We start from the raw sequence: 15,176 nt of genomic DNA on the forward strand, positions 1-15,176 counted from the left end.
GGTTACATCGCTTTATCTGTAATCAAAGTTTGTAACTTGCTATCCCTGTTTGCAACTATCGCGAGATTTTGTTGACTTGGTCATTTTCACCTCGATTTTGGCCACGAATATCATTGATGACAAGGTGAAGTACCACGAGTGAAATCATTCCTAGCTACTAGAGTTTTCGAGATTTAAGTTTCAACAGCCAAGATATAATTTTATGTTACTTCAAACTTTGTCCATTGCTTCGTTTCTATCAGAGAGCTTAAACAGCTAATCATTACACTGTTTTTGAAGAATTTGTTCGGCAAAATATACCAATCAAAAATCATTGGACGAGTAAAAATTATTCTGGATATAGATACATTACTTAAAGACTCTGTTTATTTTTGTCTTTTACCAATAAAACGGGTTGATATAAATATGTAACTAAAATTAGCAACCGAGCCCTCTGGTTTTAATCAGGTGAATATGAGGAACAGTTAAGTTGCAAAAAAAAAAACAAAAAAAAATTAGAAATTAATCCCAATTTCATTCTTGGTTTATATAATCCTATATGAGTTTCTTTTTAAAGTATAATTCCTATCCATGTGCTATATATTATTTACAGCCACAAGATTTTGGACAAGCTGTTGAATATGTTTCGATGCTACAGTACATCTCTTTTAGAATCGGAGAACACCAATTCATTTTATCTTCACAGGTAGTCGTCAATGGTGGTACAGGTGTCGTTGTTTTAATAGTCGTTGCAACAGCTGTTATTATTAGCGTCGTTGATTTGTTTATAGTTGTCGACGGCTCTGTTGTAGTTGTCGTTGATTCAGTTGTAGTGCTTGTTGGTTTGGTTGTCGTTGATTCGGTTGTAGTTGTCGTTGGTTCTGTTGTAGTTGTCGTTGTTTTCGTTGCAGTTCTCGTTGGTTTGATTGTCGTTGATTCGGTTGTAGTTTTCGTTGGTTCTATTGTAGTTGTCGTTGGTTCTGTTGTAGTTGTTGTTGATTCTGTTGTAGTTTTTGTTGATTCGGTTGTAGTTGTCGTTGGTTCTGTTGTAGTTGGCCTTGGATCCGTTGTAATTGTCGTTGGTTCCGTTGTAGTTGTCCTTGGATCCGTTGTAATTGTCGTTGGTTCCGTTGTAGTTGTCCTTGGATCCGTTGTAATTGTCGTTGGTTCCGTTGTAGTTGTCCTTGGATCCGTTGTAATTGTCGTTGGTTCCGTTGTAGTTGTCCTTGGATCCGTTGTAATTGTCGTTGGTTCCGTTGTAGTTGTCCTTGGATCCGTTGTAATTGTCGTTGGATCAGTTGTAGCTTTCGCCGATTTAGTTAAAGACGTTGATTTTTTTGAAGCAACCGTTGATTGAACTTGCTTACATTGATAGTAAAGGTTTAACTGTTTTATATCAGAGTATGTGAGAACACTCCCACCTAACTCTTCATCTGGGTTTGCAATAGATTCAATGGTCGGACCTCCTGTAGAGAATGCGTATCTACAATAAAACAAAAATCAGAACAAAGATTAAACATGAAGAGCAATATTCTTCTCAGAAAACTTTCGTATACATTGCAAAACGGGGTAAACACGTACTGTGCAATTTGATGAAAACTATAACAATTATCTCTATTTTAAAATTTGGAAAGAATCTTTTATGTAGTGGAAATATCACATTTGGCTTCTATACAAGAATTTGTCAGAAACAAAAGTCCAGCGAAGGCTTTTATATAATTTAACATTAGGTTTCCTTCATTTGCATTACTTAGCAAAAAGCATGTCGCCGCTTCGTAATAGTAGCCGCAGTCTGTCTATGACGTGGTCTGCTTTCGTGTTAAAGATGCACGAAATAGCATACCTGAAAAATTTTTCATGGACTTTTCATGAAGCCGCTAACAGCATGGCGAGATCGGGTAAGAAGTTCAATAATGCAAATCAATAAAATCTTTACTAACCTTGGATAATGCATAATCGATTTAACATCATAGGGTACACCCAGCCCATCATGTATAGTAAATTCAGATTCTTTCTCAAAATTACTTTTGAAACCAGTTCGAATGTTTTCCCAGTTGATCCGCACATGTTGGTCTCTGTCTTCTCTTGCTTGCTCATGAAAGAAACCCAGGGCATGCAGCAACTCATGGGTTGGTATAGCTGTACTACCAGTGCACCCAGGGTTTTGTAAGGAGATTTCTTGGCGCCCTGTTGTTCTACCAATGTAAGACGAGCATCTAAAAATAAAATTGTTGGATATAAATAGATGGTAAACTACAATCTTGTTCCCAATGTGTCTTATATTTGTGCAATCATTTTTAAAAGATCCAGGGAACTAGGTTGATAAAAGTTTTATAAAAAGGTTTCTCACTGCAAAGGTGCCTGACATTGAGATCGGGATGCGAGAATCCACCGTCAAGTAAGCGCTAGCGGCCTTGACATCACGCAACAAACTAAAGACCTTACCCCCGTCCAGAATATATATACACGTGATCAATTGGTTGAAAACCTTCACTGTGCTCAACAAAGTGTATACAAGATGCAACAGTTTCGATATCCTGCATTGATTTCTTTATAATATCTTTTGTCGTTTGACCTAAATAAAAATACTATAATACAATGTGAAGTAAAAAAATAGATTGAAAATAAAATTAAACTTAAGTTACAATAAACGCACTTTCTACGTGCAGTACATATCCGGATTTAACGGATTTATCTGGCTTCCTTTACCAAATGAATAAAGCAACTTCGTCACAAAACCCCTTTTTCGCTATCAGGGTGCGAAGAAATTAGCATCACAAAAAAGGCCCTTGGAACGGGATTAAAAATTAATTATTTTTATTCTGGTTAAGTTTTAATGATTTCATTCAAAATAGCGGTATTTTCAGCCAGCTTACTAGAACGCGTAGTTATGGAGTTGGGTTTTAGTCCACAGCGCGGGCATGTTTAACAAGTGCCTTTAGCTACGGATCAACCTATGTCATGTTAGGGAAATTGGGTAGGCAATGCCCTGTATACTTAATGTATACATTCCGAACACAGGACTCACATTAATAACAGTGTTTCCAACACTGAAGTAGCTATTCTGTATAAGTATTCGGAATAATCTATATTATAATACCAGTATACGTCCGTCCGTCCGTCCGTCCGTCCGTCCGTCCGTCCGTCCGTCCGTCCGTCCGTCCGTCCGTCCGTCCGTCCGTCCGTCTGTCTGTCACGCAAAATGGTAGCTTAGCTGCGCAGGTAGCAAGATGCACGCAATGCGGTATAAAAAGGACGGGCGAACCCGTGGATTTTTCCACGGGCTAACGACTAGTAATAATAGTAATAACCGCAGGTTTATCTGACGCAGTACATTCAACCAATGAATTAAATTTCCCTTGACAACTTGCAAGGGAAATAAAAATTAGGTTGTGAAATTAGAACTGTTAGTTCAACTTACTAAAGTCATTGCTTATGACATACGGAACAATCCCATTTGGCCATCGCCATCCTGGATATTTCACAAGAGCTCTTTTTCTTCTGCTTTTTCGAGATAACAACATTGCATTGTGGGAAGCAACTCGATCCTTTGTGTATTTTTCATCGCCAAAATATATGTTTTCTGGTTGTGCTAAAAGATAGAAAAGATTATTATAAGTCAAACTTTATAGCCTTTGAATAAAGAGCTAATAAAAGAAATTATGTGAGGTCAAATATAAACGAAATCTCTCATGCTTACACCGACATCGTCTCTTAGTGTAATTTAACTAACGGCTGGCAAATCCAACCCCAAAGCAATACCGGTTGCCGTTGTAGTTGCCATGCCCCCTTCATACCCCCTCCCACGGTTTTCCGGTTCTGCAGAGAGATCACACAAACAACTTTCTTAGTCGTCATAGCCGCCATTGTTATCGTCAGGAAAAGTATTAATTTGTAGTTAAAGTAAAAATGTATTTGTAATTAAAATAAAAATAAACTTGAAAGAGAACGGTTATCTTCTTACCTTTATCGTTTACACGTAATATTTCTTTCATAGCTGATTCCACCACATGCGTCTTGAAATTGGATGGTATTGGGATGCAGAATGCTAAAATTAAAATCCAGTGCAATAAAACGACATTTCTAAAAGGTTTTTCATCGATCGTCAATGCAGCATAGACATGTTATGTCCAACAAAAAAGCTTTAACCTCAAACTCGTCCCAGCGCCTTTAAAAGACAAAAGGCGCTGGGGACGAGTTTGCTTTAACCTAACCTACTTCAATTTCTGTTTTAATAAATTTTCTAGATCTCTTATAAAAAAGTTTCGAAGTTATTTCGAAGTTGATGAAATTAAAGAAACAGAATTTGATTTGGTAGAATATGTAACCTCGTTCCGAACGAAATGTGTAGAATGCCGAAGTATCTTGAAATTTTGATTGATGCTGTTACAGACTTGCTGTGTCAATTATGTTCCTCAACTACTGTAAAACATCCCAGACCAGTCAGCTGTCAATTTACTAAGAGAAAATCTAAACGACAGTCTTAGTAAAGTTGCTGTTGAAAACGTCTTGTACGGAATAAAGGTGGGGGTAGCTGCTTCATTGTCTACTTTTGACCCGTTGCATGAACGATGTAATACACCCAATTTTTATTTTACTCCATCACATATTTAAAACGAATTATAGTAAATTCTCTGTAACTTTACTTTTACTTTACGGCCTTTTTTATAAAAACGCAATACGCGATAACTGTCTCATCAAAAAGCAGAAATCGGTGGAAACGAGGTTGCGTTGAAAAAAATAAAGCAAAGTTGGTATTTAAGTATCCAAGAAAACCTTCCCTTGCTATGCTTTTTCATGCGAGCATAAAGCTCGAGCGACGGGTGCAACCCAATTTAAAGGGATAATGTATGCAAAATTATAAAGGAACTGTTCCATGGTAGCCACATAATAATAAAATATATGGCGGAAAATCTAGAATCAACCTCAATCCATGGCCTGTAGTGTTTTTTTGATTTGAGGATGAAACGCGTATATTACATCAAAAAACGCTACAGACACTGGGATCGAGGCTGCATTGGAACAACATTTAGGAGAGTAGAGAAAGAACGACTGTATCTTATTTTCATAAATAACCATAGCTATATTTTCATTTTCTGTGAATTAAGAAAGGAGAAAAACGTGCTTCAAGATCGTGTGAAAAAGCATAGCGAGGAGAGGGTTTCCTGGCTGATTTTTAAGTAAATATATACTTACATTTTCTTGCCAAAACACATAACATCATAACAAGCAAGTAAGACCACACCATGGTTGAACCTACAGCTTCAACTGTACGTGTATGTCCACCCTGTCACGCTTTTATGACAAGCGTTGACAAAGAGATGCCGCATGATTGCCTCCTGATAAAGTTACAGTTATCACATACGAGATTTGAAAAAAATTAATTAGTTTTTGAAACGAAAATGACGAATGGAGATTTTGAGATAAAGATGGCGGATGAAAACGATGATTGAATTTAATATTCAACACACCTGACAATTAAAACAAACTTGGTTCCCAACTCTTGACATATCATATGAAATAATGAGGTATGCAAATACCCATGTTTTAATCTTCTTTTTTGATATGTGCCAAGAAGGCAAAAAGCATCAGAGAGGAGGATAAAAAAATAAATACCTGATCTTATTGCTTTGAAATTCAAGATTGCCAGGAAGAGCCCTGAGAGCGATAATGCTTTAACTTGTTAAAAATAAAATTATCTTCATGAAAACAAATTGACTTTGACGGTGCTTTGTAAAGCAGTGCTGTAAAACGGTGCTGAGTAAAACTTTTACGAAACCCGGGGACGAGGTTGAAGGAAGTTGTTAATGATGACGCACAAAGCGAATAAAAACATTTAATTTGCCAACTTGATATTCAAGGTATACGCACCATGATTGACAAGGACTGAATGTGAATTTACAAAACAATTTTTAGAAATCAATTTTATAATTAGTACCTGCTTATATAACAGTTTAACACGATAATAGAATCAGTATCATGTTAGATCAATACATTGCTATAACAAACAAAATGGTTGAGATTTTGGCGTTATGTAATTTTGCCCTACCTTCTATGTCACTGTTATGGGAAGAAAACTGTGTGCATCTTAAGATCTGCCTTCTTTGATTAATTTTCATGCAAATAAAATGCGCAACAAGTTTTTATTACACACACGATTTGATTTTACAATTCCAAAATCTGGCGGATGACCAGTAAACTCTGTCGTGGTGATTACATAACTTGACGAGATCATTTTACGATGGCTCTTGGTACAAATTTGCTTGCACGTTAGTGTTTATTAATGGAGATAACTATACATAAACTTTATTATCTCCAACATTGAAGAGTAATATTGGTTTTACCTAACATAAATAATAAGGGAGATATCGCCGTAATAGACGAGCGCTAGTTAGACAGATTTATGTGCTATATTTGTTGTGAGCAAGCAAAAATACTATCTACCAACACCACGTCTTTTGTCAAATGGGATTACGAAAAAACAACAACGCGATATAAATTAACCTCATTAAGTTGAAGTAAAGTATTACAAATAAAAATTTACAAGTTAGTATACAAACCACAGGCTAGTTTTTCAAAATTGGAGTGCCATCTCGGTAGTACTATTCACACTCGGTGTTCTTACAGAATGTTCGGAATAAAACATTCCCCACAATAATAGGGGAAACATAATAAGTTCTTCACCGGTTGAATTATCTTCCATATGGGTGAAACCCGCGTGGTGTAGATATAGCGGCATCGCCCGCAGAGATGGATGTAGCGGTTGAATACACAACATGAGGATCTGCAGAACCAGCTATCGGTTGTTGTCCTGTACCCAGTAAGTGTGTACGTGTCGGTCCGAAAGTCGATGTCTCACTGGCGTATGCACCGCCTATTGCTGAAGAAAAATAAATACGCAAATATAGAATATTTTATTTTGATAAATGCTGAAAACATTCGCGTAGAGCTTAAAGAAAATAAGTTACTTACTTACCTATGGTACCGTTGCCAGCCAACCCAAACATATCGGATGAGACTACACCAGGTCTTTGCAATTGTGGGGAAGTTAGTATTTGTCCACCAGCTCCACCAACCAGAGTCATACCAGCATATTGGTTGGCACCCATAGAAGATACCATCCCGGAGCCTGCACCTAAAGCGAAGCCTCCACCTGCTCCTAAGAAATAAAAATGCGGAAAAATATAATGGAGTGAGTACAGCCAGCATTATTGCGACCAATACTTTAAAAATGTGCCTTGCATCAAATTTAAATCAACTTTCTCACAACGAATTGATTTATCCTCAATCCCTATGTCCCTTAGTGTAAATCACTTCTGCGTGTGTAACTCACCTACAACTGTTCCAGGAAGTTGATAGTATGTATTGGTTGCAGGATCAAATACGTAACCGCCTCCAGCAGCAGGAGGTTGCACTATAATAAAAAGAACATGCTCGTGTACAATCGATGACCTGATCAAAAACAATACAACAACTTACATCACATGCAGGAAGATTGAAAATGGTTGCGGAGGTAATAATTGCCAGAGTTGAAAGCTCAAGATTTTGATGCATAACTAAAGTTCAGAATTCCAAATTAAGGAAAAATTACAGCTAAGATTTTACCTGCAGCATATTGTTGAACACCGGCAGCTCCTTGAGGTATTATAACTTGTTGTGAACCGACATTCGCATAAGCGCCATATCCTGACACAGTGGCAATACTTCCTTGTTGTATTGGAACATTGTACTTGCCAGCTCCACGTCCCATGGCTGTAAAAAAGAAAAAAAACTAATTCCAGCAAATTGGATTTAGCAAGGTGGATTTAGCAGGACTGTTTTTTAATTTTCACAATGCACCTTGTGTAAATAAAAATAGATCTAGGAAGACATTCCACTCCGTCAAAACAAAAAGAAAAGTTATTATTTCGGTTTGTCTGTTCAGTATTCATATTACTGTGGAAAGTTTATCATTTCTTGAACATGATAGTTTTTTATGAATTTCGATCCTCTGCAATTATATAAATACATGCTCAACATCATTTTACTTTGCCCGATGATGGGAGAAGGATCTGCCGAAACGTTGCCTACTAAACTATTCCACAGTGAAAAGAAAAGCAATAAAGACTTACTAGATGTTATATTTACAGGTCTTCCCTCAGCACGCTTTTTATTTAGATGAGCCTGCTGTTCGTCCGAACCTTTCACTTCCACCTGAAAAAGAAATTTTTTAATTCTTTTACAATTAGGCTATGGTGTAAGTGTGAGTTTAGTGCAAGTAACAAAATAAAAATCATATTTGGAATGGTCACCACCAGTTGTTAAAACAAAATGCAGACGTTTAAAATAGTTTGCTTAAAAAACTAAAAAACTCATAAAACATAAAATTTGTTTAAAAAGTATATAATTTTATAAGAACTTCACAAAATTTCTGAAAAGAACAAACGTTTTTTAAAATATAAAACTTTATATTTTTCATGAACATATTTTTCAACTAAAAAATTCTTTATATTCGTTAATAAAAATATTTTTCACCCAAAAACACTTTGAAACTTGTTATTGTTGCTATTAATGATCAATTTGGAGCATAAAGACAGTAGCACAGCATATACTGCTAAAGCACCTACAGAATGGTAATTAAGGCTGAACGCTAAGAGGCGAAATATTTAAAGCAAAGTAATTTGAACTCAGTGTTTGACATTTTTCATCTCAGGAGAATATTCTGCCTAGTAGAGATCAACCTTGCTATGGAGTCTAATTAATGGTGCCCAAGGATATAAAAAGTGTCACCATAAACAAATTCGATGTAGAAACATCTCAGAGGGGTTGACAATTCGGCCAAGTGAGTCGTGTCATATATTTCTACCGTTTTAGCACACTCCAACAAATGCAAGTTACAATGTGTACCATTTTTGAAAAAGCTTTTATTTTCATAGTCTTTGCGAGAGTAGTATTTTCCAAATTGTACTAAGTATGAAGTGGATTATGAGAAAATATGGTTCATGAAACATTTTGTTTGTCATATATTACACGACTGAATTACAAAGAGTGCAAGCTGATTATCAAGGACAAGTTTGACTATGATGGCTGATTGTCAAACCCTGATCACACCCAACTGAAATAAAAATTTGATAATAAACATCACCAAAACAGGCCTAAATATATCACCCAGATAAAATTTGTAAATTTTAAAAATACCCAAAATAAAACAGTGCTTACTTAAAACATGTATATTCATATTTATAAAAAAATATCCTTATAAAACAAAAAAAGCAGTGATTCAAACGAATTAGTGGCCAGCTTCCATTGTCTGGAAACATCAAACATACATATAAATAATATATATAGCTACATATCACACCGTTTTTCCATTGATTTGATGGTATCTATCTTTCGTTACAGCAGCAACACTTTCAAAACTTTCAAATCCAACAAAAGCAAAGCCTGTTACAATTACAAATTAAATAAAAAACAATTGCATGCATTAAACAAATATATATACAATCAAAGCAATCCCCTGCTAGGTAAATTGTTCATATTTTCACCTAAAATAAATGAATTTACAATGTTTGCACTTCAAAACAAAATGTGAAATATACATTTTGGTCTTTTTAAAACAACGTGAAATATTGCAAAATGTAAAACAGATTCAACAAAAAATTGCAAAAAAGTAAAAGTGCTGGAAACATAACTTCTAGAAATTACTTTAATTTGAAATTATCTTTTTATCATAGGAGTTTCATTATCTAAAAAGTGACCGCGCTAACATACTTGAAGAGAAAACATCCCCTGCCCAAAAATTTTCTGAGATATAAGCTTTAGAATTCCTGTGTTTGTTACAAAACCCTAAATCTGACATTTCAAATCTAGGCTGTGGCATAAAAACAAAATAAAAACAATGGCAGGAATATTCTATATTCTTGGAAAAACTTTTCCTTGTCGAGTATTTTTTGTAGAGTGATCCATAATTTTTATTTTCCTAACTATAAAATGATAAGCCTGCAAATAAAAACATGATACGTCATATTTGACAAAAAAAGACAAACATAGCTGCAACATTTCTAGTAGTAAAGACTTTACAAGGCAAAAAAACGTTTCAGTAAATTCTGGTTTTCGTTGCATATAAATCACAACAAAATTTTTTGTTAAACAAATGAACTCTCAAATTTTAAAAACAAGTAAACTTTGAAAATGAGATACGTTAAATACAAATACACATAAAAATAAAAAAAAAAGAGGAAAATATATAATGGTATAATGAAATAAAAGGGAAAGCCAATTAAAATAAATATAAAATTTGAGTGATTATCCTAAATTTTAGATATTTTCATGTTAACAATAAATTGGCAACGTGAGATGTTATCCACTTGCCTGTTTTATTAACATGTGATTTAGAAAGGCTGAAATAAATATGAGAAACAAAATTCTTGGAAGAAATTTACAGCTATAAGGTTTGTTTAGGAGTGCTTAAAACGAGAAAAAGGTAAAAAAAGAGGGCAAAACAGTTGAGCATACCTTTAGGGCATTTGTAAACATGGTGATAGGGCATGTCCACCTGAACAACCTATAAAATAAATCAATAAAAAAGCTGCTGATAAGTACACTAACAGAAATTATGAGTTGGAGCTGAAATCAACAATCAGGGAAATATAAAAGACTTCCCTATAAACTCTGGAACAAAGAAAATCTACATGTTTATTATTATTGCAACAAATAGTCACTTAGAAAAACACTGACATAAATATAAAACAAAAACCTGTTGAAAAATTCTGTAGAATTCAACCATAGGAAAAATCCACAAATTTGGTTGTTGGCTACTCACAGCTAGTGTACCATCTTTGGTTCACAAACAGGCTTTTAAAGTGCAGTAATTGAAACGAAATTTTCACTAAAAACTTACAGTTCCAAACGTGGAGAAATATTTTCTCACATCCTCTTCTGTTGTTCCTATGCCAATTCCACCAATAAAAACTTTTAACTCTGGTGCTACTTTCATGGGTCCTTTGTACTAAAGAAACGGAAACAAACATCTTTATAAAGATTCAATTTTGTCACAATTCATAGTAATGTTTAGGAAGTATTCTACTTGTCACAATCTTTATAAAAACTAGAAAAAAACATCCTAGCAAATCATAGAACTATAAAATTTGCAGCATCTTTTAAAAATCGAACTGGGTTTTTTTTCTCCAGAAAATATAAGGTTCAGTATTATTTGGCAATTACAGAATATAGTATCAATAGTACCACACCCAAAACAATTTGCATTTGTGTGTGTGCACGCATGCACACATGTTCTGAAGTCTGTAGTATAGAAAATTTTCAACTGTGCTCACCTGTTGATTTACACCTGCTTGGGCTTGATTTGCCTTTTCGGCATCATACTAGAAATACACAAAACAAAAATTTTTATTAAATGAAATTGAGATGATAACAGAAAAATGTCACTGAATTCACCATAACACATTTCATATACGTTAAAGGTATTGTTTAATGGATAGCTATAAACAAGCGATTGATACACACTACATAATTAAATAATTTGACAGCATGAAATACCGGTCATAAAAAATAGATAGCAGAGTGAACAGATCAAGATACATATAAACATGGTCAAACTAACCTGACGAATTGCATGGTATTGGTGTTTCAATCCATGCGTAGGTACGGCAGATTTGGGGTCAACCTTGAATTGGGGAATAAATAAGCAAATAAAAAATTAACAACATTCTCACCTCTGCCTTTGGAAAGTATTTCCGCACTTGCAAAAACTACAATTGGGGAGAAAAAATGTTTTAGTTTCCCAATACATACATTAAAGAATGTTTTTCTTACAAACATTTGAGTAGTATAATACAAAATACTATGTTTAGAGTGTTGGGGAATTCTTGTGAAGAACAAAATGTGTGATCTCAGTAAACCTTTTTTAAACATGAAAATCTTTTGGAAAACGAATCATTTTCCTTAAAATAAAAAATATTACTTTTTCAAAACAATCCCCAAATAACACATTTTTTATTTGTTAATATTAATTCAAATTTTCTTTAAATAGGGGTGCATAGGGGCACACAAATAGCTTTACAATGATCATACTTTCATAATAACAACAACACAACATCAGTATCCTTCCATAAAAAGACATAGGGAAGTTATATGATAGCCTTATAAAATTTTTTAAGAGTTACTCTCAGATGTTAAAGTATCCTATATTCTATATCGTAGATAAAAGTGAAAAAAGCTACTGCAGACGTCAAGTAAATTTGACGTATTTTAGAAAGGATTTTAGAAGGCTGTTATATTTTTTACTTATAATTTATTACTTACCACTTTTCCATCCAGAGTGTGTCCACCATTATTGCACTGATCGATTACTGCTTGCACAGCACTTGGCAGTTTGTAAGTTACAAATGCAAAGCCTCTAAAACATTTACAAAAAAAAACAAATAAAATGAATTTCAAGCCTTAAACAATGCTAATGCAGTGTCTGTAAGCAAAAATATGCATGCATTTATTAGCAGCTATACGAAAATTTGGCAGTGACGAACAGACCAAGAAACATTGAAAATAAATTGACTGCTTTTACTTGATATTTTAAATATTTCATGTCATTAATTGCTTTTTTCTTTTTACCAATTCATACATATTACACTTTTTTTTAAACATTTTTTTGTACTTTGCCTGACATACTGAAGTAATGTTTTTCTCCTTAAGACCCCTCCCCCAGAAAAAAAATTGTTTAGTGTTTTACATGGGTAAACCACTAAAGAATTTCTTGCCAATCCAAAATGCTTATTTAGGGTTTATTTTTACAGTTTTGAGTCTATTTCGCTTGATGTCTGTTTAATGTCAAATTCTAAAAAGTGTCACTATAAGTTAAAATATAGTTTGTTATTTCACCAATGAATTGTTTCAATTTCTGATCATTTATTCATCTAGGTAATTTTTTTAGCAATTGTGTAAATTTTGGGGACATTTGCTTAAATTTAAAATTGTTTATAAAAAAATGGTACTTATCTTTTGCACCTTATTTTATGACCTACTTGTTTCTAGCCATGTTATTAGTAACTATAGCAGCCTTTGTAATTCACATTGGCATTCAGTAATTGTAGAAAGAAATGTCAAAATGCTATGAAATCTGCAATGCAAACAAATTTAAATTACAAAGGCTGCTATGTAGCTGATTTGAATTGAATAAATACAGTTTAATGTACTTGCCTGCTCCACTTTCTAAAGGTTAGTAGAAAACTAGAAATTAAGAATGTAAAAATTCAAAAGTCAATGTAAAAAATGGCTGATAAGAGAAATTTGGCTGAATGAGGTATTTTATTTATATAAGTTTAAATCCTAATTTTTTACTAGACAGTACCTTGTGGGTTTTTTTGAACAGACATTATACATTTGACAAAGAAAAAGAACTGAAAAATAAAAGTTTACCTGGGCTCTCCTGTTTGTTTATCTTTCATTATCACACTGTCTGATATTTCACCAAATTTACCAAAGTATGCTCGTAGTGATTCTAAAAGCAACACATAAACAGAGATCAAAAACTTTTTCAAAACACGAACTTGCCCGAAAAAAGCCCTGCACTTTTTATAGCGTATGCAGCAGGAGGGTGCCAATAAGCTGCAAACGCCTGCATATATCCGGGCGACTTTTCGAATTATATTAACGGTTGTCCGTCGAATGCAACACCTTGTAACATAAACATGGCGGACGACAGTTGAAAGAATGCGTTTGAAGAGAAAGGAGTTAATAAAGTTTATATATAGCTAAGTTATTAATCAAGTAAATCTTATCAAAAATCATAAAAAACAGTTCTTTTAAGAACTTCGCTACCACAATAATTCTTTGAGAGACATTTGTGGTGAATCTTTCTTTTCGGGCATTGTTCGGGACTATGCGGCGTATGCGGCTTATTGTCATTAATTTGAAAGCCTGCTTGTTTTAGAGAACCCTTAGGAGTTTAGGAGGAACAAATTTAACAGGCAAATTCCTGTTAATAAGGCTTAAACCTCTTTTAAAGTTCCCTGAACAGGAACAAATGTGTCAACTTTGTGAAAGTATGTAAGTAACATTTCTCACCTTCAGATGTGTGTTTTCCAACACCACCAACAAATATTTTACTGAAATAACAAGAAAAAAACACATAAATTATAGCTACCATCATAATAATTATCAATCAGTGTTAGAATTAAAAGGAATGCTTACCACTGTTCATCCTGAGGACTTCTAAACGGCTTTCTAGGACCAAAGTTTTGTTGTGGAGCCATAACAAGAGGTTGTTGTTGGTAAACTATCGTTTGTTGAACTCCAGGCATAACAGGTATTCCTCCATTGGGAATAGGAGCGATTTGTTGGATGTGTTGAGCCATATTCTTGATTCAAAGATGTATTTTCTATTGTTTTCCTTGTTCAAAATTTCGTGAAAAGGCATGTGCTGATTATGGTAACCCGCAAAGGACTTTTGTGTTTTTTTCGGATTTTTCTCCCGTTTGTTCCGAATTCGGTCTCAGGCCTTTCAACAAAGGCACGCAACCTTCTATCCAGGTCAATTGCGGATGCGACTTCTGCTTCGAAAGGATCAAGGTTTTTGAGAACTCAAGCAAACAAAACAGACGAAGATTGTTTCAAGGAAAAACGATGCAATAAATGGGTATCACATAATAATACTTATGAGGAGTAGAAAATAGGATTTTACAAAAAGAGTATCATTACCTCTCCTATCAAAAAGGCAAAAACCCTGGAGGCGAGGGTGGGCTTTTGTAACATCTCTCATTTTTTACTTGATTTAAGTTTGCTTGTTTATAGTTCCAACTGACAAAGAAAATTAGCAGGCCCTAATAAAAAGCGCAAGTCAGAAGAAGATTAAGTTCCATTAGTCTTTCACCGGTAATAATGTTGTGGAAAGAATGTTGTCCGATACCATTCCAGTAAAGTGCTATGGTTTGTGTAACCACACGATATAATCATTTTTTTAAATTTTACTTTTTTTTGTTTGGTACATTGAATATTGAAGACGTCGATATACAGAAGTAACCTTTTAATTTGGTTAAGGCCAACCTCGTCCCCAGGACTATTTGCTTCTCAACAGCGCTACTATTTGCTTCTCAATGGCGCTGCGCTTTCTGATAGTTCTAAAAAGGTGCTGGGGTCGTGCTTGAGTTAAGGCTGTTCTCTCATCCTCGTCCCCAGGTTTGTTGCCTATGTCAAAGCCGCTAGGT

General features: G+C 34.4%; 2 protein-coding genes across 4 annotated transcripts; both read right to left on the bottom strand.

Moving 5' to 3' along the window:
* Positions 1–89: 89 nt before the first annotated feature.
* LOC130644924 (zinc metalloproteinase nas-14-like) lies at positions 90–6,214 on the bottom strand. Its single transcript, XM_057450750.1, has 12 exons — positions 6,134–6,214; positions 5,974–5,977; positions 5,829–5,865; positions 5,596–5,637; positions 5,451–5,481; positions 5,176–5,266; positions 4,403–4,525; positions 3,944–4,027; positions 3,401–3,571; positions 2,425–2,554; positions 1,920–2,195; positions 90–1,462 (listed from the first exon to the last, which is right to left on the bottom strand). Exons 1-12 carry the CDS (start codon positions 6,212–6,214, stop codon positions 583–585), a joined length of 1,950 nt encoding a protein of 649 aa, XP_057306733.1. The 3' UTR covers positions 90–582.
* Positions 6,215–6,474: 260 nt separating this feature from the next.
* LOC130634581 (RNA-binding protein Musashi homolog 2-like) lies at positions 6,475–14,837 on the bottom strand. Of its 3 annotated transcripts, none has more exons than XM_057444632.1 (14): positions 14,164–14,832; positions 14,038–14,078; positions 13,390–13,471; positions 12,280–12,373; positions 11,579–11,641; positions 11,292–11,339; positions 10,859–10,966; positions 10,474–10,522; positions 9,320–9,402; positions 8,091–8,172; positions 7,585–7,731; positions 7,313–7,393; positions 6,956–7,138; positions 6,475–6,859 (listed from the first exon to the last, which is right to left on the bottom strand). In XM_057444632.1, the coding sequence occupies exons 1-14, from the start codon at positions 14,325–14,327 to the stop codon at positions 6,672–6,674; spliced, it is 1,413 nt and encodes a 470-aa protein (XP_057300615.1). In that variant the 5' UTR covers positions 14,328–14,832; the 3' UTR covers positions 6,475–6,671. The 3 variants fall into 3 exon arrangements, with proteins under 3 accessions (XP_057300615.1, XP_057300616.1, XP_057300617.1); XM_057444633.1 differs by lacking the exon at positions 11,579–11,641 and adding an exon at positions 11,691–11,726 and having other exon boundaries at positions 14,164–14,829; XM_057444634.1 differs by having other exon boundaries at positions 6,687–6,859; positions 6,952–7,138; positions 14,164–14,837.
* Between the last annotated feature and the right edge of the window lie 339 nt (positions 14,838–15,176).

Source organism: Hydractinia symbiolongicarpus, chromosome 1, assembly GCF_029227915.1.
Source record: "Hydractinia symbiolongicarpus strain clone_291-10 chromosome 1, HSymV2.1, whole genome shotgun sequence".
Classification (NCBI taxonomy): domain Eukaryota; kingdom Metazoa; phylum Cnidaria; class Hydrozoa; order Anthoathecata; family Hydractiniidae; genus Hydractinia; species Hydractinia symbiolongicarpus.

What these genes read in the sequence shown, in the direction of transcription:
- LOC130644924 (XM_057450750.1), bottom strand. Translation starts at nt 6,214, where the DNA reads ATGATCTCGTCAAGTTATGTAATCACCACGACAGAGTTTACTGGTCAT. An exon ending in CTGGTCTGGGATGTTTTACA is followed by an intron (nt 4,028 to 4,402) that starts GTAGTTGAGGAA and finishes TTTTAATTTTAG; the next exon opens with CATTCTGCATCCCAATACCA. An exon ending in TATATATATTCTGGACGGGG is followed by an intron (nt 2,196 to 2,424) that starts GTAAGGTCTTTA and finishes TTTTATTTTTAG; the next exon opens with ATGCTCGTCTTACATTGGTA.
- LOC130634581 (XM_057444632.1), bottom strand. Translation starts at nt 14,327, where the DNA reads ATGGCTCAACACATCCAACAAATCGCTCCTATTCCCAATGGAGGAATA. An exon ending in AGTCCTCAGGATGAACAGTG is followed by an intron (nt 14,079 to 14,163) that starts GTAAGCATTCCT and finishes TTGTTATTTCAG; the next exon opens with TAAAATATTTGTTGGTGGTG. An exon ending in AATACCATGCAATTCGTCAG is followed by an intron (nt 11,340 to 11,578) that starts GTTAGTTTGACC and finishes GTGTATTTCTAG; the next exon opens with TATGATGCCGAAAAGGCAAA.